This window comes from Pinus tabuliformis, chromosome 2_2 (genome assembly GCF_031772625.1).
Source record: "Pinus tabuliformis cultivar Carrire ecotype Pingquan chromosome 2_2, CPIR1, whole genome shotgun sequence".
Lineage (NCBI taxonomy): Eukaryota > Viridiplantae > Streptophyta > Pinopsida > Pinales > Pinaceae > Pinus > Pinus tabuliformis.
The window spans coordinates 1,110,245,020-1,110,267,553 of record NC_142300.1 but is presented as its reverse complement, the minus strand read 5'-3'; the positions used below and the strand labels follow the sequence as shown (position 1 = coordinate 1,110,267,553).

The 22,534-nt window shown below is 38.4% G+C and overlaps 1 protein-coding gene across 1 annotated transcript in view; it reads left to right on the top strand.

Moving 5' to 3' along the window:
* Positions 1-17,326, top strand: part of LOC149197292 (uncharacterized) — an 84,978-nt gene extending 67,652 nt beyond the window's left edge. The window contains exon 2 of the mRNA XM_089405806.1: positions 16,274-17,326. Coding sequence (XP_089261932.1) covers positions 16,274-16,916 — 643 coding nt within the window. The 3' untranslated portion in view covers positions 16,917-17,326. The remainder of the gene's footprint in view (positions 1-16,273) is intronic.
* The last annotated feature ends 5,208 nt before the right edge of the window (positions 17,327-22,534 follow it).

Sequence of the window (22,534 nt, the reverse complement as noted above, 5' to 3'; positions counted from 1 at the left end):
CAAAATCTAGCAGACTTAACAATTTTTCAAGATATCAGGATTCGGGGATTGCAACATTTCCATTCGATTTTGTCATGTACGAGACTAAGGGACTACTATTTAATAAAGATCACTAATCGATCTATGTACTTTGATGTTAGTGGCAATGGTTGTCAAACTCCTCTATCACAACTTTATAAAAATGTACCGATCACTAAAACAAAATCTTGACTTGACATGCTATGCTTTTTCTATCTTATTTTAATTATTATTATTATTATTATCCAATTTTAAGGTCACGACCAAGCCAGACACCCAATTGGTGTATGAGACCCCCTTGTTTGTGGGACAAGGGACCCACTTCCACGCAGTGATTTGACTACTAAAGTCTACAAACGCATACATACTCTACCCCCCTCTGGTTTTGAACTTGTGACCTCTTAGGAGAAAACACATGCTCTTAATCATTAGGCGCACTCAAGTTGTATTGATGATAAAGATCCCGATATAGGCAATGATTGCAAACTTGGATGCTACGCATTCTTCACATGAGGATAAGGAGGATGATCAGGATCCTGATTTTGATGATGACATTGACAATTAGTGCTTGTAGGTTGTAGTATTGTAGAGTGTAGTATCATACTATCATGTTATTTTGGACTATAAAGGCCTTTTAGACCTCGCTGCTTGATGTTTTTTGTGTTGAAAAGTGTAACTAGGTTTGGTCTTCATAATGACATGTAATTATGATTTTCTGTAATGAGATGTAAAGAAGTAAAATAAAATATTGTAATGCTTGCATCATGGTTTCTTGAGCAAGAGATTTGTTTGTCATCTAGTCATAAAATGTTGGAGTCATTGTCATGTAATGAAGTCATGTTACACATTGTAACATGTCAATCTTATCTATGTAAAGTATCCTCGAAGACCTTGTCACCTATCCTCTTCAAGTTGCCTACAACGATGGAAGAACATGCTAGAAGAAGTCGGCCTAACTTCAAGTAATCATGTCGGCCTAAAGGACATGAGATGAGGTGTATATAAAGCGACACTCGGCCTCACTTAGAGGCAAGCAACTCGACTTGCATTTGATTAAGCAGAAGTGCGAAGAAGAGGTAAAAGAAGTGCGAAGAAGAAGGCTACAAAGAGAAGTTTCTTCTGGGGCAACAAAAGAGATTCTCCTCGGCACAGCGAAAGGTTTTCTTTTGGGCAAGCGAAGGAGAGAAGTTTCTTTTGGGGCAGCAAAGAAGGTGTCTTCTAGAGCAGCGAAGAAGGATTCTTTTGGGTGACTGAGACAGAGATCTAGAGACTGAGTTTCTCTAGAGAAGGCCAGTGAAAGCCTAGAGACTGAGACTCTCTAGAGGAAACCGAGAAGCATCAGTGTGAAGAATAGAGAACGAGTTTCTCTAGAAAGAGCCGAGGAGAGCAGTGCGAGATCCAGAAGAAAGTCGAAAAAGGGAAGAGGCAGGGCATCAAGGTTAGTGACAAGGTTATTGGGAGGATACTAGAGTTAAGGGTCTGTGTCATGGTCTTGGTACTCGTCAATTGAAGATCTAGAAGAAGAATTTTGATCGGGTTTTCCTCTCAGGAGGTGAGAGGTTTTGGCCTTGGCTGACAAGTGTACATACTGTGTCACTTGTCTTTTATTGTGCATATTAGTAATTGCCTTGATGAAAAGAACACAATAATAACATAACGATGAAAACACTATAAGCTAAGAAGTAAAAGTATATCACAAGCAATTATCAAGCAGGGAAATCTTTTAACTATCCATGCCCTAGATTTTTGAACATGGTATTAGAGCTTAGGTGCTGAAGTCAAGAAGGGGCATTCAATCAAGAAGACATCAAGTAGTGATCGTAGTAGATTCAAGGGCAACTAAGGTCAAGATCTTCAAAACCCTAGATTGAAGAAATCTACACCAGCAAGAATCTTGAAACTATCTTCAAGAAGGAAGAAAGACTAAACCATTCAAGGAGGATCGTGAATCAAGCTCTTAAAAAGCAAATCCTCTATCAACATCAAGATTAAGGAGGAAGCAAGCATCAATCTCTCAAGTAAGTCTATGACCATATTTGATAATATCAAAATGTCCTTTTGCAAGGAAAGCAATAAATTGGTTGTGGCTGCAAATTTCCTTTCATGGAAGAAAATGACAGACCTAAATCTTATTGAGAATGAGGTCATGGATCACATCAAGGGACCGATAACCCAACCTTCAAAAGAAGGTACTCAAGCACATGCTAGATTCATGAAGGGAGAAGTAAGAGCCCAGAGGACTCTTATAGAATCTATAAAAGACTCTCTAATCCCATATGTATCAAAGTTGGAGACTGCAAAAGCTATATATGACAAATTGGTAGAGTTGTTTTCTGTAAGTACTGCAGGAGAAGTAATCTCATTAAGGAAAGAACTCTACAAACTGAACACATCCAAGGAAGATGGAATAGCTTGATACTTTATGTTTATGAGGATATCAGAAATTCGAGATCAACTACAAAAACTAGGAGAAGTCATGTCTGATAGAGAGATGACCACAACGGTACTGAATGCACTATCAGAAGAATGGGTAACTCCACTTCAAGTTTATATGGGAAGAAAGAAACTACTCCATTTCAAGATCTATGGTCACTTTGTAAGATCGAAGAAACCGGACTGAAGGCAAAGGTTAATGTTTTACCAAATGAGTAGAATCAAGCATATGTTGCTATGGCAAGAAGAAAAGGGAAATTTGGAAAGTTTTGTCCTCAAAAGAAAAGGAAGAACATGGATAAGATAAGATGCTATGGATGTCAAGAACTTGGGCACTATAGAAGAGATTGTCCTAAACGTAGTAAGGACAAGAGGGATAGGGAAGAAGCCCACATTACTGAAGAAGTGAAAGAGCCTGAGTCAAAGAAGCTTAAGAATGAAGAAGTAAAAGATCTCTACTATGATTGAGATGATCTTCTTCACTAGAAGGTACTTTTCACTTGTAATTTATAGATAGGAAGCAATGTAAATAAGATAGGATGCATCAAATTAGAAAATAACATTGTGATAGAAGCATTAGAAGTAAGAGCTTGTGACATGGGAAGCAGAAAGAATGTCTGGAATAAATTCTATTGTTTACAAAGAATGAGAGCTCTTGGAAACCTCATTGAAATAGAAAGAAGTAGAGGTCATCATCGATTGGGATCATCATACAATAGTCAACAAGGAAACATATGTTGGGTGAGGATATGAAAGATCCTCAAGTTTCTTTGATGGAATCCTCATCGAAGGATTCACCAATCTAAAAGGAAAGCAAGAATTTCATCAGGAATTCCAACTCGTGGGATTCAAGGGATGATGGTATGATGACTTAACAGGAAAGCAGGTCTAAAGGATAAAGTTCTTTCAAATGAAGCTTCTACAGGAAGTGTGGATGACCAAAAGGAAGGATGAGGTATGTATGCTTACATAGGATATTGTGAAAGTCATGTCATATGGATTACTATTTCCATCTTGGGAAATATGATGAAAAGAAGAAAGGATCTCCTCCTCTGAAAGATTGCAAAAAAGCACAAGTCACACTAAATCAACATAATATGTTCTCATATGAATCATGAGGAAGCTGACTACAATTGAGGGACTTTGATTAGAAGCTCCGAGAATGAAGTGTGTGAAAAGAAAGGAAGAGATCGTAAAATATGCAACAAAGGTAGAAGGCATTCAACATCCAAAGTCCAAGAAGATTTGACTAGAATATCTCCTAGAAAGATATAAAGTCTCTGATAAGAGTCGGAAAAAGATGGAGACCCTTGACAATGGATATCTTTGGGAAATGTGTCAATCTCATACAGGACGCTGATAGCTACAGGAAGATGTCATGACGAAGGACCATCACAAAGGTAATGTTTGATTTAAGTGTTCATTTATTATTTTTAAACTAAAAAGGGAAGATCTGTGGATGGCTTCCAAGAGGACCATATTGAGGGATGTAAGATCCTTCTGGAAAATATGACATGAAAGCAGAATGTCATGAAGCAAAGGCAGATGGAAATCTGATGGATCAGTTTCTAATGAAATGAAGACATGACTAACTCATGGATGAAAGTGATGGATGGTCTGTGCCTTATGAAGGAGACCCAAAAGATGACTCCATGACAAAATAAATTAATGACATCGAAGAAGAGAGGAGTTCTTCAGGCAGCTAGTTGTTCCACATAAGGAGCTGTTGTAGGCAATGTTGCACGAAGCGGGAGCGAAGCGGAAGCGCGGAGCGCGGAAGCGTCATTTTCCAAAAATCTAGGAAGCGAAGCGTCCGCGGAAGCGTCTGCTATATATATATATATTTTTATATTTTTTTGCATTTATACTCAAAACAAACATCCCAAATACCAAATTAATTGTAGAAGACATGAAAACATGCATATTTTTGCATAAATCAAGATAGATATGGCATCCATGATTCCATTGTAGTTACTAGTATGTACAACAATCATCTATATTCTAGCTATTACAAACATACATCAGTATCAATTTGATACTGCTTGATGCCTATAAAATTTCATAGGACAAGCTCAAGCAAGAGAAGGAATGCAATCACAAGGAAAGTTATCAAGTTTCTATCAAGCAAGGGACTGTTAGAATTCAAGTTTGGGAATATGTCAGAGCTGGGCTCAATTGCTCATGAAGGCCACAAATCAAATTTGAAAATGCAAACCATGATTGCAAAGTCCTCCTTCAGCATTTAATGGAAGCAGCCAGCAAGGAGGCTTGGAGAGCTAATTCAAGACTATTTAGGGCAGCATCTCACTTGCTAGATCAGGCCACAAGTCAAGAAGTATTGATGCTTTTTCTGTGCTATTTTGTGGAGGGTTTGTCTCTGTTTACAAGGCTGCAGGAAGGTGCTGCTACAGCTGTATGAGGAGGAGGATTTGAGAGCGCCAAGAGGCCTAGAAGGGACCTACTGCCCTAGCTGCAGTCATCTCAAGCAACAGCACAGGTAAAGGGGGTGGTTCCTTGTCATCGAAGGAGATTCTCATTCTTCTCTAGGCCACAAAGAAGGGTTGTTTCTACAGCAGCTTGGGGGGTCTGTTTTGAGGGGTGAAGGCCTAGTTAAGGTCCTCTACCCAGGCCACAGTCATCCTGAGGATCAGTGCAGTTATAACCAAGTATATTTTCATGTATATGAAGACCTAGACCTTGCTGTAGCAAAACTGTGAATTGTAGGAGGCTTGAGGAGGAACCTTAAGCCCCACCAGCAGTACATTGAATACCTAGTAGATCAGCATAGGTGGAAGCATAGTTGGACATAAGATCACAATGATTTGAAGCAAGGTAAGGGCAACAAACTACATTAGCAAGAATTGCAGACTTTACAAGGAAGTCTCTCAGATCTACTCTCACAGTGTATTGATAATTTGATACTGCACCTCTGGAATAATTGGACGTTCGTTATATGGCTATGCTCTTGCTCCTGGTATGATTTACCAATAGTGTCATATGATCATTGGCATATGCTTCAGTATGATTCTTTGCATTATGACATTTGTTCATGACATCAATTCAATATGGACATGTCACTTGCTTCAGTCATATATATGTTATCGTTTCTCGTATAGATCAATATTGGTATGGCTTCCCAATATTGGCAATGATGGGTATAAACCTATAAGCAGAGACTTCTTCATTCTTATATGCACTTAGCATTATGTATGGATATCACTGCTCAAATAGCTTGAGTATGGTATTGCTATGTTCTAATTACAGCAGTATATGCATGACCTCAACTTCAACAGTTGTATATATTTATGTGTGTGTGTGTGTATCAATCTCACAAATATGTATGGCATCCCTATGTATGATGGTACAGTATATGAATATATAGAAGTGCATCCATCATTTCAGTAGATATATATATGGCTCTCTGCTTTGTACGTATGGTACCTCTACCCTTTTTCAATGTATATTCATTGAGTTGGCATTGTATTCAGAGCAGTAAGACCCCTCTACCCTTTTTCAATGTATATTCATTGAGTTGACATTGTATTCAGAGCAGTAAGACTGTATATTCAGGCTACAATGCTCAAGTTATATGGTATTAGGAATCCTATATGAGAATGATGTCATATTGGTGGGTTGCATCCGGGTTGCGTCGGGGTTGCGTGCGGGTTGCGTGCGCTTCCGGGCGGGTTGCGTGGCGCAACCGGATGCCAGAATCGCCCTCCGAAGCGCGGATCCGGGCCACCGCCACCTAAAAACCAGGAAGCGTGTTTAAAAAACGGAATCGCGCCACCTGCAATTTGGAATCGCGCTTCGCCTCGAGATTCCGAAACGATTCCGCACGGGTCGCGGTTCCGGGTTAGGATCCGGGGGGGGGGCGATTCCTGCAACCCTGGTTGTAGGTCCCTAGTTAAGAGGGAGCCTGGAAAAATAAGACTCTTACTTGGAAGAAACTTGGAAATTCCTAAGCTAAGAGGGAGCTTAGGTACATTCCGTTTTGGTAGAAATGAGTACATTCCTTTATTGGAATATGTCCTCCCTATGTGAGAGGGAGAGATAGACATGACATTCTAGTCTTCACCTGGGAAGACAAAATGGAGGATTGGGTAATCATTTGGCATCCGCTACTCTTTGACGATGAGATAGGGCATCCAATAGGAGAGTAGTCGTGGAGGACCGATATTCTTTGAGGGCTGGGGAGTCCAAGATAAGAATAGCCCTCATGGAACACACCCTGAGTACCTGGCAAGGGATGTTCCGAGAGAGACAATGACGAGGGTGTCTATAAATCATTGGTCTTGCCAGCATTGAACTCAAATCTTGTGGAGATAAGGAGCTGTTAGTCAAGGCCTTGCTATGTCACAATGTTGGTTGATATGATGCTATACAAATGTGTTACAAATCTGAATTCTTCTTACGAGAAATTCTTCAAATTGAGAAAGTCCAAGTACCATTATGAATACCTCCCTAGTTAAGAGGCAGTGTTGAAAAGTGTAACTAGGTTAGGTCTTCATAATGACATGTAATTATGATTTTATGTAATGAGATGTAAAGAAGAAAAATAAAATATTGTAATGCTTGCATCATGGTTTCATGAGCAAGAGATTTTTTTTTTTTAAGTCATGAATCCCATTGAGAGTCTTTAGTATTTATTTGTCATCTAGTCATAAAATGTTGGAGTCATTGTCATGTAATGAAGTCATGCTACACTCTGTAAAAGGTCAATCTTGTCTATATAAAGTATTCTCCAAGACCTTGTCACTTATCCTCTTCAAGTTAGCCTACAACGATTGAAGAACATGCTAGAAGAAGTCGACCTAACTTCAAGTAATCATGTTGACCTAAAGGACATGAGATGAGGTGTATATAAAGCCACACTCGGCCTCACTTAGAGGCAAACAACTCGACTTGCGTTCGATCAAGCAGAAGTGCGAAGAAGAGGTAAAAGAAGTGTGAAGAAGGCGGCTACAAAGAGAAGTTTCTTCTAGGGCAACGAAAGAGATTCTTTTGGGCATAAGGAAATGGTTTCTTTTGGGCAAGCAAAGGAGAGAAGTTTCTTCTGGGGTAGCGAAGAGAAGTTTCTTCTGGGGCAGCAAAGGAGGATTCTTCTGGGCAACGAAGAAGGTTTCTTCTGGAGCAACGAAGAAGGATTCTTCTGGGTGACCGAGATAGAGATCTAGAGACTGAGTTTCTCTAGAGGAGACTAGTGAAAGCCTAGAGACCGAGACTCTCTAGAGGAAGTCGAGAAGCAGCAGTGTGAAGAATAGAGACTGAGTTTCTCTAGAAGGAGTCGAGGAGAGCAGTTCGAGATCCAAAAGAAAGTCGAAGAAGGGAAGAGGCAGAGCATCAAGGTCAGTGACAGGGTTCTTGGGAGGATACTAGAGCAAAGGGTCTGTGTCATGGTCTTGGTACTTGTCAATTGAAGATCTAGAAGAAGAATTTTGATCAGGTTTCCTCTCAAGAAGTGAGAGGTTTTGGCCCTGGTTGACAAGCCTACAGATTGCGTCACTTGTCTTTTATTGTGCAAATTGGTAATTGTTTTGATGAAAAGAACACAATAATAACATAACAAAGAAAAGACTATAAGCTAAGAAGTAAAAGTATATCACAAGCAATTATCAAGCAGAGAAATCTTTTAACTATCCATGCCCTAGATTTTTCAACATTTTGGTTTAGCGATGTTTTACACTAAGTGTTATTTTCGTTATATGCACTATTACTTACTGTATAAATGAGAACTTTTGCATATTTGTGTATAAATGGTTTGGATTAATATGGATGCACATGAATATATAAGTTTTTCTTTAAAATATGAATATTTTATGTGTTTTTGGTGAACCGGCTTTTTTCTAGTTTTTTACCAGTTTCGGTCCGGTTCCAACCAGTTCCCGGTCCACAAGGTTTTTCGGTTCGATCACTGGTTCGGTTCTGATAACATTGCTCTATATATAGGCTTCATAAGGTGCCCTAATAGGCTGACTTGATCCCCTTGGTAGGCCGACTTGTCATCCTTTTGAAGGCAGACTTGTTGTAGCACTATAACGAGGTCTTTGACTCTATTTTGACTCAAATAAATTTTTCTTTACAGTATGTAACATGCCCAAAAGGGTCTTCCATACATGACAATGACTCAATTGACTTGTTGAGTCAAAGAAAAGCCCTAGAAGCACTCAATGGGTGCTTGACCTATAAATTAAATAACCTTGAGCATGAAACGCACGTTGAAGAATCTAGGGAAATTGTGTTAATAAGATTCTTCTCATGATGATAACTACTTGTGAGGTACTTTTTACTTTTTCTTATTGGCACAATCTTCTCTTGTTATTATTAGAGTGTGCTTACTTACTTCATCAAATAGTTATCAAAACAAAAGAGGCAAGAACACAAGATGTTGGCTCTCTGCGAGGGCTAAAACCTCTCACTCTTTGAGAGGAAAACCCACACAAATTCTTCTTATAGAGATTCCAATTGACGAATACCAAGACCATGACCCTTGACCTATTTAGCCACTCCAAGACCAAGACACCAATCCTCTTCTTCGTCATTGCTGAGATCATCATCACTGCTACTGAAGTCATCACTGTTGTATCACTGAGGCCTTCACTACTGCACCACCAAGATCTTTATTATTGCTACACCCTTGCTGCACCTTCACCGAGATCTTCATCACTGCTGCACCATTGTTGCACCTTCACTGAGATCTTCATCACAACAATGAGATCTCCATATATATATATATGAGCATTGTACGGAGGTCTTCATCATGATCTTGACCTTGTAACTTACGTCTTCATCAAGATCATGACTGAGATCACGATTACAACTATGTCGAGGTCATGACTGTGTCTAGGATGTATGCCACACCGAGATCCTCCTCATCACAACTATACCGAGACTGTGATTGTGTTTAGAGTGTATGTTGAGAGGGTATCACTATGAGATCACCTAGATCCTCCACATCACACATAAGTTGAGACTGTGATTGCATTTAGTATGCCGAGACAGAGATCTTCAAGACTGCAGGGAGGCCGAGACTTCATCTCTGTACCCATCTGAAAACCATAGAGATGCTTGTCCAAAATTTGTCTTTCTGTGGTGACCCTAGCTGCATATATATAGTGGTTGCCCATCATAAATAAGCCGACTTGTCATGCTGAATAGGTGTGTCTCCATATGTGAGCCGACTTGACTTTCTTTTGCTATTTTGGAGGCCAACTTCTTCAAGAGGGATTATGCTCGTCTTTGGAGGGCTTCTAGACATTTCTATAGACTTGTATACATTTAAACATAGGCTCAAGAAGAGCTTCTTCATACATGACATTGACTCTTTGACTCAATAATAAATCCTAAGGCTCTCAATGGGAGCCACTAACAAATAAACCTCTTGCTCATGAAACCCATGTAGCAAGGCATACAAAAATAATTTCATTTTTTTTATTTCATCATTTACAAAGATCATGTCATTATGAAGACCGAACCTAGTTACACTTTCTTCAACACTCCCTCTTAACTAGGGAGGTATTCATAATGGTACTTGGTCATTCTCAATCTGAAGAATTTATCATAAGAAGAATCAGATTGGTAACCCATATGTATAACATCATAGTAACCAACATTGTTTCCACAGCAAGGTCTTCACTGACAACTCTATCTCTTATTATATCAGAGCACAATGTTGGCGAGACGAATGACTATAGACACCTTCATCATTGTCTCTCAAGGTACATACCCACTCGAGTGTTCACTGAGTATGACCTTCTAGGACTATTCTTATCTTGGGTTCCCATCCCTCAAAGAATATTGGTCCTCTTGCCTACTCTTATCTTGGATGCCCTACACATCCTCAAAGAGCATCAGATGCCAGATGATTACCCAATCCTCTATTCTTTCTTCCCAAGTGAAGACAAGAATGTTGTGTCTATCTCTCCCTCTCAACTAGGGAAGATATGCCCATTCCTGTAAAGAAATGTACCCAAGTTCCTTTTGACCAGGAACTTGCCCAAGCTTCCTCTCAATTAGGGACTTGTCAGAGCTCCCTTTTAACTAGGGACTCTCCTGTTCATCAGCAGCTTTTTCTTTGTGGGTCCTTCAACTGCTTGATCAATTTCCTTTCTTGATGTCATGAAATTTAGTCGAGGTTCTCCCTTGTAGGGCATCAACCATCAAACACTTTCCTTCTTAGTTCGTCATGTCATTCCTTTCTCCATGGAAAGTGGCCTTCTTGGTACATATCTGGAATTTTCGTCATATGGCTACTTCTTCGTCATCATGTTTCTTTCATGAATTTCCATCCACCACATGAATGCTAGTTGTACTTGTACTTACAACTCTTGTTCCAGTAGTTGTGCATGAACTCATCCATACACTATTCAAGAAATCAAAATATAACATTAAATCAAATAGTACCTTACGAGATGGCTCTTCATCATGACATCTTCCAGTAGGTATCAACATCCTGCATACATGTTGACACATCTCCCAAAGATATCCATTGTCAAGGGTCTCCATCTTTTTCAGACTTCCATCAGAGTCTTCATATCTTTCCGGGAGATTTCCTAGTCAAATCTTCTTGGTCTTTTGGATGTTGATTGCCTTCATCATGGTTGCATATCTCACGATCTCTTCCTTCCTCACTCATTTCATTCCCAGGAGCTTTCAATCAGAGTTTCTTAATTGTAGTCAACCACCTCATACTTCATATGAGGACATATTATGTTGATTTTATCTAGTGTGACTTATGCCTTCCTGCATCCTTTCATAGGAGGAGATCCTTTTCCCTTGATCATGCTTCTCAAGATAGAAGTAGTGATCTATGTTACCTGCAACCATACGACACGACTTTATAATATTAATAAGAGCATACATACCTCATTTTACCTTTAGGTCATCCATGCGTCTTTCAACAACTTCCTTGATTGAAAAGATCTTCAATCCCTTGGTCTACTTCATTTCTCATGTCATCATACCATCATCCCATGAATTCCATAAGTTGGAGTTCTTGATGAAACACTTGCTTCCTCTCTAGATTAGTGATCCCTCTAATGAGGATTCCATCAGGGAATCTTTCATATCCTCATATGGCAGATGTTTCCTTTTTGAATTGATGTATGATGAGCCTTGTCCTAGATAAATTCATCCTTTCCTTCAATGTCCGATGAGGTTCCCAAGAGTTATATCCTTCACGTTTGACTGCCATGGATTTTGTCCTTCATGATTCCCATGGTCATGTTACGAGCTCTTGTTTCTAATGCTTCCATGATGCCACAATGCATCTTATTATCATGGTCATATCTATAACAAAAGATTTAGGAGCTTATGGTAGGACCCTTTTGTGAGGGATACCATCGCAATCGTAGTAGAGATTTGTTACTCCCTCTTTCCTTGGCCCTTTTCTTCAGCTTCCTCCATCTTTCCGGCGATATGAGCTTTCTTTTCATAATCTTTCTATAGCATTGTTTTGTCTTGTTTGAGGATCAAACTTCCCTTTCCTTTTTGCAAATGTTTGAGTCCTTTAACCTTCAACACTTTTGCCTTCAACTTGTCTTTTTCTACTTAGCATAGAGACCACAAGTTGTCGAATGAGGTAACTTCCTTGTCTATAGACATTTGTTACCTTGCTTATTAGTTAGTGTACTTAAGAACAATGATGATTATCTTCTTATCATCTCTTCCAGGTCTCCAATTGAGATCTTATGAAGATATCCCTTCATTCTTTGATACCTTCAATTTTGTGTAGATCAGGTCTAAGTGATACGACCTTCTTTTCTGCATTTTCAGAGAATATATCTTCTAGCATTTCATATATCTCTTTTCTGTCTCCTCTCTTGCTACATAGGGATGAGAGGACCTTTGACTGATTTCATAAGAATCCTATGAGTCCCTTGATCCTTTTACATGCATTCAAACAATGCTTGACCTTCAGAGACTTTTCCATAGATATCAATGACTTCTCTTCCGAGGACTATATCTATCCTCCTTTCTTATGCAAGGAATTTCGATGACCCAACCAATTTATAGATCTCCTTGCAAACACGAAGTCATTTAACCAAACTTGATTATAGAATGAAAGATACTTACTTGACAAGTGAAGATGAACTCTTCTACTTGATTACTTTGATGATGGTTGAAGAAGATGTATTAGAGCCTCCTCTTGGATGATCTTCTTTTAGATGGAAAAGCCTTTCTTCAAAGGTTGCTCCTTTTGATGAGGATGATTTGCTGCTTCTTCAGATGATCTTCTTCTAGGGCAAGGAGATGATCCTTGATTGTTTTTATAACCTTGACGATGACAATGCCTTCTCACCTTCACTATGTTGTGCCTTCTTTTGTAGTGTAGATTAGGACTGCTTCTAGGGTTTCAAATTTTTCCAAGATGATGTGATCTTCGTTTTTGAGGTCCTTCGAGCTACCTTGCTTTGTAGACAACTTGATGAGGGTCTTAGTGGCCTTTGTAGACTGCTTCCTCGATCTAGGGTTTGATCAAAATCAGGGTTCGATTCTTCAATGTAGATCTTGATCCTTTTCTTTGATATCCTTCAACTTTTTTTGATGTCCTTCTTGAAACTTGATCCTTGAATGTCTCTTTTCTACCCTTCCTTTGACTTCAACACCTTAGCTCTGATACCATGTTTACTTCATCAAATAGTTATTAAAACAAAAGAGACAAGAACACAAGATGTTGGCTCTCTGCCAGGGCTAAAACCTCTCACTCTTTGAGGAAAACCTGACAAATTCTTCTTATAGAGTTTCCAATTGACGAATACCAAGACCATGACCCTTGACCTATTTAGCCACTCCAAGACCAAGACACTAGTCCTTTTCTTCGTCATTGCTGAGATCATCATCACAACTACTGAAGTCATCACTGTTGTATCACCGAGGCCTTCACTACTGCACCACCGAGATCTTTATTACTGTTGCACCTTCACCGAGATCTTCATCACTGTTGCACCATTACTGCACCTTCACCGAGATCTTCATCACAACAATGAGATCTCCATATATATATATATATATGAGAGTTGTACTGAGGTCTTCATCATGATCTTGACCTTGTAACTTACGTCTTCATCAAGATCATGACTGAGATCATGATTACAACTATGCCGAGGTCATGACTGTGTCTAGGATGTATGCCACACTGAGATCCTCCTCATCACAACTATACCGAGACTGTGACTGTGTCTAGAGTGTATGCCGAGAGGGTATCACTGTGAGATCACCTAGATCCTCCACATCACACATAAGCCGAGACTGTGACTGCGTTTAGTATGCCGAGACAGAGATCTTCAAGACTGTAGGGAGGTCGAGACTTCATCTCTGTACCCATCCGAAAACCACAAAGATGCTTGTCCGAAATCTGTCTTTCTGTGGTGACCCTAGCCGCATATATATAGTGGTTGCCCATCATAAATAAGCCGACTTGTCATGCTGAACAGATGTGTCTCCATATGTGAGCCGACTTGACTTTCTTTTGCTATTTTGGAGGCCGACTTCTTCAAGAGGGATTGTGCTTGTCTTTGGAGGGATTCTAGACATTTCTATAGACTTGTATACATTTAAACATAGGCTCAAGAAGAGCTTCTTCATACATGACATTGACTCTTTGACTCCATAATAAATCCTAAGGCTCTCAATGGGAGCCACTAACAAATAAACCTTGCTCACGAAACCTATGTAGCAAGGCATACAAAAATAATTTCATTTCTTTTATTTCATCATTCACAAAGATCATGTCATTATGAAGGCCGAACCTAGTTACACTTTCTTGAACTCATGCCTCAAGAATAACAATAATAATTTTATTTCTCTCTTTACATGAAAATTGAAATACATAAAATCATGATTACATATATCATTATGAAGACCAAACCTAGTTACATATTTCAACATGTATATGCGTCAAGAAGCAAGACTGCTTGGAACGAAAATGGTTGAATGATATGGTTTATGTTTAGTACAACCTTAGGTTGAGGCACAACTAGTGGTTGAACACCTTCAATCAATTAGCATAGTCTTGGATAATTTTGATCCTTCGACTGAGTGGGTTGTGGAGACTAAGCCACTAGCATGACAATGAAGACCTATCTTGGATGGACTTGGACCCACTTCCACAACCAAAGGATCTAAATGTTGGATGACACCTTTAGGACCAGGGGAATCAAGCTGGAATCTCATTTTGGGGTCTAGTCATGTTGAGGATCTAGATGATGAGAATTCAGATGATTCTCCCATATGATTAGATTGTGGAGTCGAAAGTTTATACTGCAGTTATTTATTAGTACTATGCTTATTTTTGGGCTTAAGAGGCTATCTAGAGCCCTTCTGCTGATGTATTTTGGTCTAGAGATGGATTGAACTTGGTTTTATTTTGGTTATATGCACCCTTGCTATATACGCGAGAAACTTAACATAATTGTATATAAAGGTTTGGATTCAAATGGATGCACATGCATATATGTATTTTCATAATTTGAATATTTTATGTATATTTTGGTTGTTTTGTGGTCTGGTTTTTCTACTGGTTTTTGTCCAGTTTTGGTTTCTGGGGTCAACCAGTTTGATGACTGGTCCAGACAACAAGGCTCGAAACCATTATGAGCAATACCTATTATGAGGTCAACATGTCACATGCAGGAATTGAACCTAGGTGGGGAGGATAACAATATTTCCCTCAACCACCCGAGCTAAAGCCAATTGACATTCTTGGATGTTAAGTTATTTGGTGAGCTATGATTAGTGACTTGCATGGGGGGATCGTCATTGTTGTATCTTTTCTTATGTAATATAGTTTTGAGAGCAGTTTTGAAACCCCTATTAGAATTTGAAGCCATGTATTCAAATGATGCGAACATTAATGTCCAGATCCTGCCAAGGTTTCTGTTTCGGATAATGGATTTTACAAGGTAAATGATAACGGGGATTGCAGCAACCTGAGTATTCAATAAACTTTGATTCCCAGGTTATGAACTTTGTTGAAACATATTATTGCATACGTTTTATCTTTTAAACTCTAATGCACATTTTTTTTTCTTCGTGTTTTCTATGTGTTTGTTGATTGTTTCTATATAATTTTTATGTCATTATATTATTTCACAGATTTAGTCATTTGTTCCTTAAATGTTTATCTTAAAACCCTGGCCAAGTCCTACGGCTACCAGATTAACTTACTCCTTTTTGAAACATGCCACAGTTAATCAACCAGTTCTTAGTGTGCTATCTTACTATTAATAATGTTTCCCATGAGTTCAAAGGTACATGTTTTTTTTTCTTCATCTAGGCTTGAGCCTATGCGGGGGTCAGCCCCCATTGTTGGTTGGAAAAGTGATCTGCCCACCTGCAGGATGCTGTCACCATGATTGTGCCAGGCTCAGTCGAGCCTGGACACCCTGTGGAACAGTTATAACCCCCAGAGATGGCTCCCACCCTGAACCCCTCCCTATGAGATTTGAACTAGGACCTGATGAGGACTTGTCCCCACACAAACCAACTGATATACATCTCATTGGTTGTTCAAAGGTACTTTTAGAGGTACGATAGATCTCTCTGGCTGGAACAGATTAAATATGTATCTTGGACTTGGTGCAATTTATTGTTGTGCATCACTGACCTAATAAATCTACCACCAAGAGAGGGAAGTCCAGATTTTTGGATGACCTACATGAACTGGCAGGATGAGCAGATGTTGTTGTGCTTACCTTCAAGTTTTGGCTTTATTAAATGATAAAAAAATCTTAGGAGCTGTCTTAGCTGTTATTGCGAGAAATACTGGGGATTGTTTGAGTGCATGGCAAATCTAATAATGCTTCTATTCTTTGATTCTCAGGACGCAAGGGTTTCTGGCCCTCTTTACAGGAGATACTGGAGAGATCCGTTCTGAAGTGAGGGAACAGATTGACAGTAAAGTTGCTGAATGGAGGGAAGAAGGCAAAGCTGAAATTGTACCAGGTGTGCTTTTTATTGACGAAGTCCATATGCTTGACATTGAATGCTTCTCATTTTTGAATCGTGCTCTAGAGAATGAGATGGCACCGATATTGGTTGTTGCAACAAATCGTGGCATCACAAAAATCCGTGGAACAAATTACAAGTCCCCACATGGTATACCCATTGATCTATTAGACCGCCTGCTCATTATTTCGACACAGCCATACATGGAAGATGAGATGCATCAAATTCTTGATATAAGATGTGAAGAAGAAGATGTTGAAATGTCGGATGATGCAAAGGAACTTCTAACAAAGATAGCAGTTGAGACATCATTGCGCTATGCCATTCACTTAATCACAGCAGCTGCACTAGCTTGCCAGAAGAGAAAGGGGAAATTTGTTGAGCTTGAGGATGTTAGCAGGGTTTACCAATTATTTGTGGATATTAAGAGGTCAACTCAATTCCTTATGGAATATCAGGAGCAATTCATGTTTAATGAGGTCCCCGGTGAGATTGAAGAAGACAATATGGTTGTATAATTGTTTTTGCAGAACTTCTATATTTCCCAACAAAGACTATAATTCTGTATTTGGGACTCACAGCAGAAATATCAGTTAAATAACGGAGAGTACAAGATCTGGTGTTTTACTGATACTACTTGCAATATTTTAGCTAGGTATTGCATTTTTTTTGGTACTGGATAGTGCTTCAGTTAGTTTGCTTCACCAAATTTTTGCACATAAATCTATATTGCAGTAAATGCCACTTCAGGTGCTGTAAATGCCTGGTATGGCCTTGAAATACATTTCTGGCTGTTTGAATGCATCCCACGTGTGGGAAACACATTTATGAGCTGTATGAATGCATCCCACATGAGGGAAACACGTTTCTGAGCTGTATTGGTATTCGTATGATGCATTTCTAATGCTGAATCTCCCTATTTTGACTTTGTTTGACTAGCTTTGACAAAAGTTGCTGGCAATCAATGGTAATGTTTTTCTTATTTTTAGTCTCTATAGAAATCAGCAACTGCTTTAGGCTCGTACTTGCTTGACACGTGGTTTATTCTGACTGACACCACTATAACCTCTAACTGAACCCATACATGCCCAACACACAGCCCACACATTAAATCAAGAGGATTTGAACCTTGAACTACATACTTCACAAAGACTTCATAACACAGCCATTGCCAATTTAGCTGCCCGCTGGGGGCACAATTAATGGTAATGTTGAAGAAAATGTCAACTCTTACATGAATTTTTAACATTACCTATAATTGTTTCAGGATGTTTGAAAGTGCTCCAACCTCATCAGGTTTCATATGGAAAAAGTAGAATTTCATATCCTATTTAAAATTCAATAGATTCAACAGTTTTCAGGATTTTAAGATTGGTAGGATTGTTGCATTTTCGTTGGATTCTATCGCATATGAAGGTATGGGATTGGCTTTAAATCAAGACCACCAAGCCTTTCATGTACTCTTGATGATGGTGGTGTTGATTGTTGAATTCCTATGTGGTCTTAGCAAATATGTATCTTTCACTGGAACCAAATCATTGGTTAGGCATGCTAAACTTTTTCTACTGCAAGACTTGGATTGGACAGTTTTATGAAAATTGGGTGGTGTTGACTGATGTTCCTAGAGGATTAAGATAGAGGTAAAGGCTGGGCAAGAGGCAAAGGGTGATACTAATGACAAGGATCCCAATATAAAAGATGATGGAACATTGCTTGTCCTTTATGTTTGTCAGTTAAATGTTCTTTGCTCATTTTTCGATTATGCTTTCTTTTAAAGTTTCAATGTAATGTGTTTTTTTTATAAATAGCACTTTCTCTCTCGCTCTCTTTTGATATATATAAATATATATTACATTTACCAATTTCCAAATTTTGTGTGGGGCATGGTTCCAGTCTGATCCTGTTTCATGAACTTTTACCCATTTTCCCTGTCGTGCAACTTAAGCATAAATAATCTTTTCCAAGTTCCAAGGAATCTCCCTGTATTAGTTTAAATATTTTTATTATTCCATTGTGCTCTTCATCAAACATTTCCAATTGATGTTGTGCAAAAGCCAAAGGAATTTATGCCTACATTAACACTGCAAATAGAGTGAATCACTCTGAATAAATACATATATTATTGATAAATTAAAAGATGATTACAAATGTGGGAGGCCCTTGGCTTAAACACTGCCTTGGGTGCCTCTTGGTGAATGGGCATGATCTTTGATCACGCCCTTTGCCTAATTAATTAGTAGATCATGCCCTTAACCTAATTAATTACTAATTACAGACTTGATTAATTTTTATATAACATTGCCTTCCTCTTGAAAAGATGCTTTGTCCTCAAACCATACGTAACGACGGGTGTTGTTGACAAAACGCTTCTGTCTCCCAAGAAGCTTATTCTTTTGGTAAGTTTTTCCACTTGATCAGGTATTCTTTAATTACTCGAGATCGCAAACTCCTTTCCTTGGTGGTAACAATTCCTTCTGGTTCTAAGATGAACTTGCCTTCATCATCTAATATTGGAAGCGTTGTCTGTGCTGATTGGTGTTTGCCCACTGCCTTTTGAAGACAAGATACATGGAAAACGTTGCGGACTCGACTATTATCTGGAAGGCTTAAGTTGTACGCTACTTGGCTGATCTTTTTGTTAATCTGATATGGTCCATAAAACTTTGGTGCCATTTTGTTTTTTCCTTTTTGTTTTAGGGATAATTGCTTGTAAGTTTGAAGTTTAACAAATACCCATTCTCCAACTTCAAATTCTCTCTCTGTTCTGTGTCAGTCGGCCTGCTGCTTCATGCGATTTCTTACAATACTTAGATTTTCTTTTAATGTTTGAAAGACTTTTTGGGTTTCTTCTAACTGCTCCTTAATTGTTGGGACTTTTGTCTCGGAAATGGCCAAGTCCTTCTATTTAGGAGGTTCATATCCGTACAAAGCTTGAAATGGGGTCATCTTTGAGGAAGTGTGATTAGTTGAATTGTGCCACCATTTAGCGAGATGTAACCACTGAGCCCACTTGTTTTGTTTGTTTGCTACATAACAATGAAGGTAAGCTTCTAAGTACTTATTGACAGCTTCTGTCTGACCATCTGTTTGAGGATGATACATAGATCTCATGTTGAGGTATGTTCGAATATGTTTGAAAAGCTCCTTCCAAAAATTCCCTTTAAACTTGGGATCTCTATCACTAACAATGACTTTAGGAAATTCATGTAATTTGTAGACATTCTTGCAAAATATCCTGTAGATCTCTTTTGCTGAATCTAATTTCTTCATTCTTTTGAAGTGTGCATACTTTGTGAGTCTGTCGACTACTACAAGAATTTTATCTTTTCTGTCTAACATGGGTAATCCTTCAATAAAATCCATTGATATCTCTTCCCTTTTTTTTGTTTGGGATATTTAAGGGGTGGAGCAGACCTGGGGTCATAATGTTCTCATTTTTATTTTGCTAACATTGATCACATTTTGCTACATATTTTTGAATATCATTATTCATACCCTTCCACAAAAATGATTGACGTGCATTATAGTAGGTTTTAAAGAAACCTACATGTCCCGTTGATAGTGAATCATGGGACTCTTTGAGAACCTTGACTTTAAATTTGGAGTTTGGATTTAGGTAAATCCTTCCCTTGTACTGCAAAATATCGTTTTTCCATTCAAATTTTGAACTCTGAGGGGGGTTATTGATTATATTGCTTGTTTCTGGATCTTTTGCATACTCCCTTCGGATTTCATTAAGCCATTATGGAATTATAGCTGAGACTGCAAAGAAGGATATTTCTTCATCTTTTTTGAATAGAGCATCTGCCACTACATTGTCCTTTCCCCTTTTATGCAACATCTCCATGTCAAAAGCAACAATTTTTTTAATCCACTTTTGTTGTTCTCCAGAGAGCATTTTTTGTTGGAGGAGGTACTGGAGACTGTTATGGTATGTTCGTATGGAGAACTTACTTCCCAAAAGATATTGCCTTCACTTGGCTAGTGCATGCATAATAGCGAGCATTTCTTTGTTGTATGTAGACTTAAGACGTTCTCGCTTATTGAACTTTCTGCTTTCGAAAGCTATTGGATAACCATCTTGCATCAATATTGCTCCTTTACCAAAACCTGAAGCACCACATTCGATTATAAATGGTTTTGAGAAATCAGGAGTTGCTAATACAAGTGCATTAGACATAATTTCTTTCAAGTCTTCAAAACACCTTTCTGCTTCATCATCCCAACAAAATGAATTTTTCTTTAGAAGGTTTGTTGGAGGTGCAACTACATGGGCATAGTTTTTAATAAACCTTCGATAGTACCCAGTTGATCCTAAGAATCCTCTTAGCTTGGTGGTTTGGGTCATTCTTTAATAGCCTTGATCTTATTAGGATCTACTTTTACTCCTTCCTTGGATATTACATGTCCGAGATACTCTACTTCTTTCCCAAACATGCATTTTGACTTCTTGGCATATAATTGATGCTCTTTTAATACAGTAAGAACTTGCTCCCACTGTTGTAGGTACTCCTTCCATGTTTTACTATAAACTAGAATGTCATCAAAGAACACTAACACTAACTTCTTTAGATATGGGCGGAATAACTTGTTCATAGTAGCTTGGAATGTTGTTGGTGCATTGGTTAAACCAAAAGGCATTACTTTAAACTCGTAATGACCTTCATGTGTTCGGAATGTGGTTTTTGCTATGTCTTCCAACTTTATTCTGATTTGATAATAACCCGACCTTAAGTCCAATTTTGAAAATTATTTAACTCCATATAGTTCATCCAACATTTCATCGATAAAAAGGATTGGAAACTTTTTTTTTTTAATTGTTATTTTGTTTAGTCCTTGATAATTGACGCATAATCTGAACACTCCATTTTTTTTTCGAACTAAAACAACTGGAGCGACATACAAACTTCTACTTTTTGTGATAATGCCACATTTTAAAAGATCCTGGACTAATCTTTCAATTTCGGTTTTTTGATGATGTGGATATCAATACAGTTTGATGTTTGATGGGATTTGATCCCGATTTCACTTTGATTGTATGCTTGATTTCTCTTTTAGGAGGCAACTTTATTGGAAGGTCTTGGAACACCTTCTCGTGCTTTTGAATTAGTTCTTGAACTTCAAGTGACTCTTCGTTAATCATTTTTGAAGTTAGCATTTCTAATTGATGACACTGCACTAAATACATTGGTGCTCCTTCCGAATCATTTTCATCATTTGAGTTGATGATACAATTTGATTATCAGGGGGTTGGAACCCATATAACTTGTATTTCTACCCTTCTCATTTAAATTTTATAAATTGCTTTTGATGGTTGGCAGAGTAGGTGCCTAGGGTTTGTTGTCATTGGATAACTAGGTCCACATCCACTCCTCCTAATGGTACAGTGTAGAACAAAGACTCTAGATCATAGTCTTGAATCTATAATTTGACTTATGGCATTTCCCTACCTTTTCAATTTTCTTACTGTCAACTACCATAACTTTCATGTTGGGCATAGGAAACGTGAAAATGTTGAGCCTTTTTGCCATAGTTGAGTCCAAAAGGTTGTGGGTGCTACCAGTATCGATTAGAACTATTACGTTTCTTTTTTTGATATGACTTTTAACTTTAATGTCCGGGACTGCAATATCCCTGTCATGGTCGATAATGACACTTGCATAATATTCTTGTGATCTGTTTCTGAAGAAAATTGTGGAGAATCTTTGATCTCTTATGAGTCTTTATTGTCTGAATCATTAATTGCTTCACACTTATACAGGTCCTTAGTTTCTTTTAAGGGTCCCATTTATGTTGAGGGTCCCATTTTTCGCTACAACGTTTGCATTTGTCTTCTTTCATTCTTTGCATTTCCAATGTTTTTTCTCCTTCACGATGATGTGGTGGAACATATTTTGTATTATCCGTGTCCCCAATTTGGTGAAGTCTTCGTCTCGAATATACTCTTTCAACTTTTGGTCACTGCATCTTTTCATGCTATTTTTCAGCAGCTTTTGCATTTTGTCTTGCTATTTGCCTTTTGTCTTGCTACTTCTACATAGGTAATGTCATGAAGCTCAAACTCGACCTGGAGATGGGGTTTAAGTCTTGTGATGTATCACTGAATGAGACGAGTCTTTGAAAATCCAGGTACTCG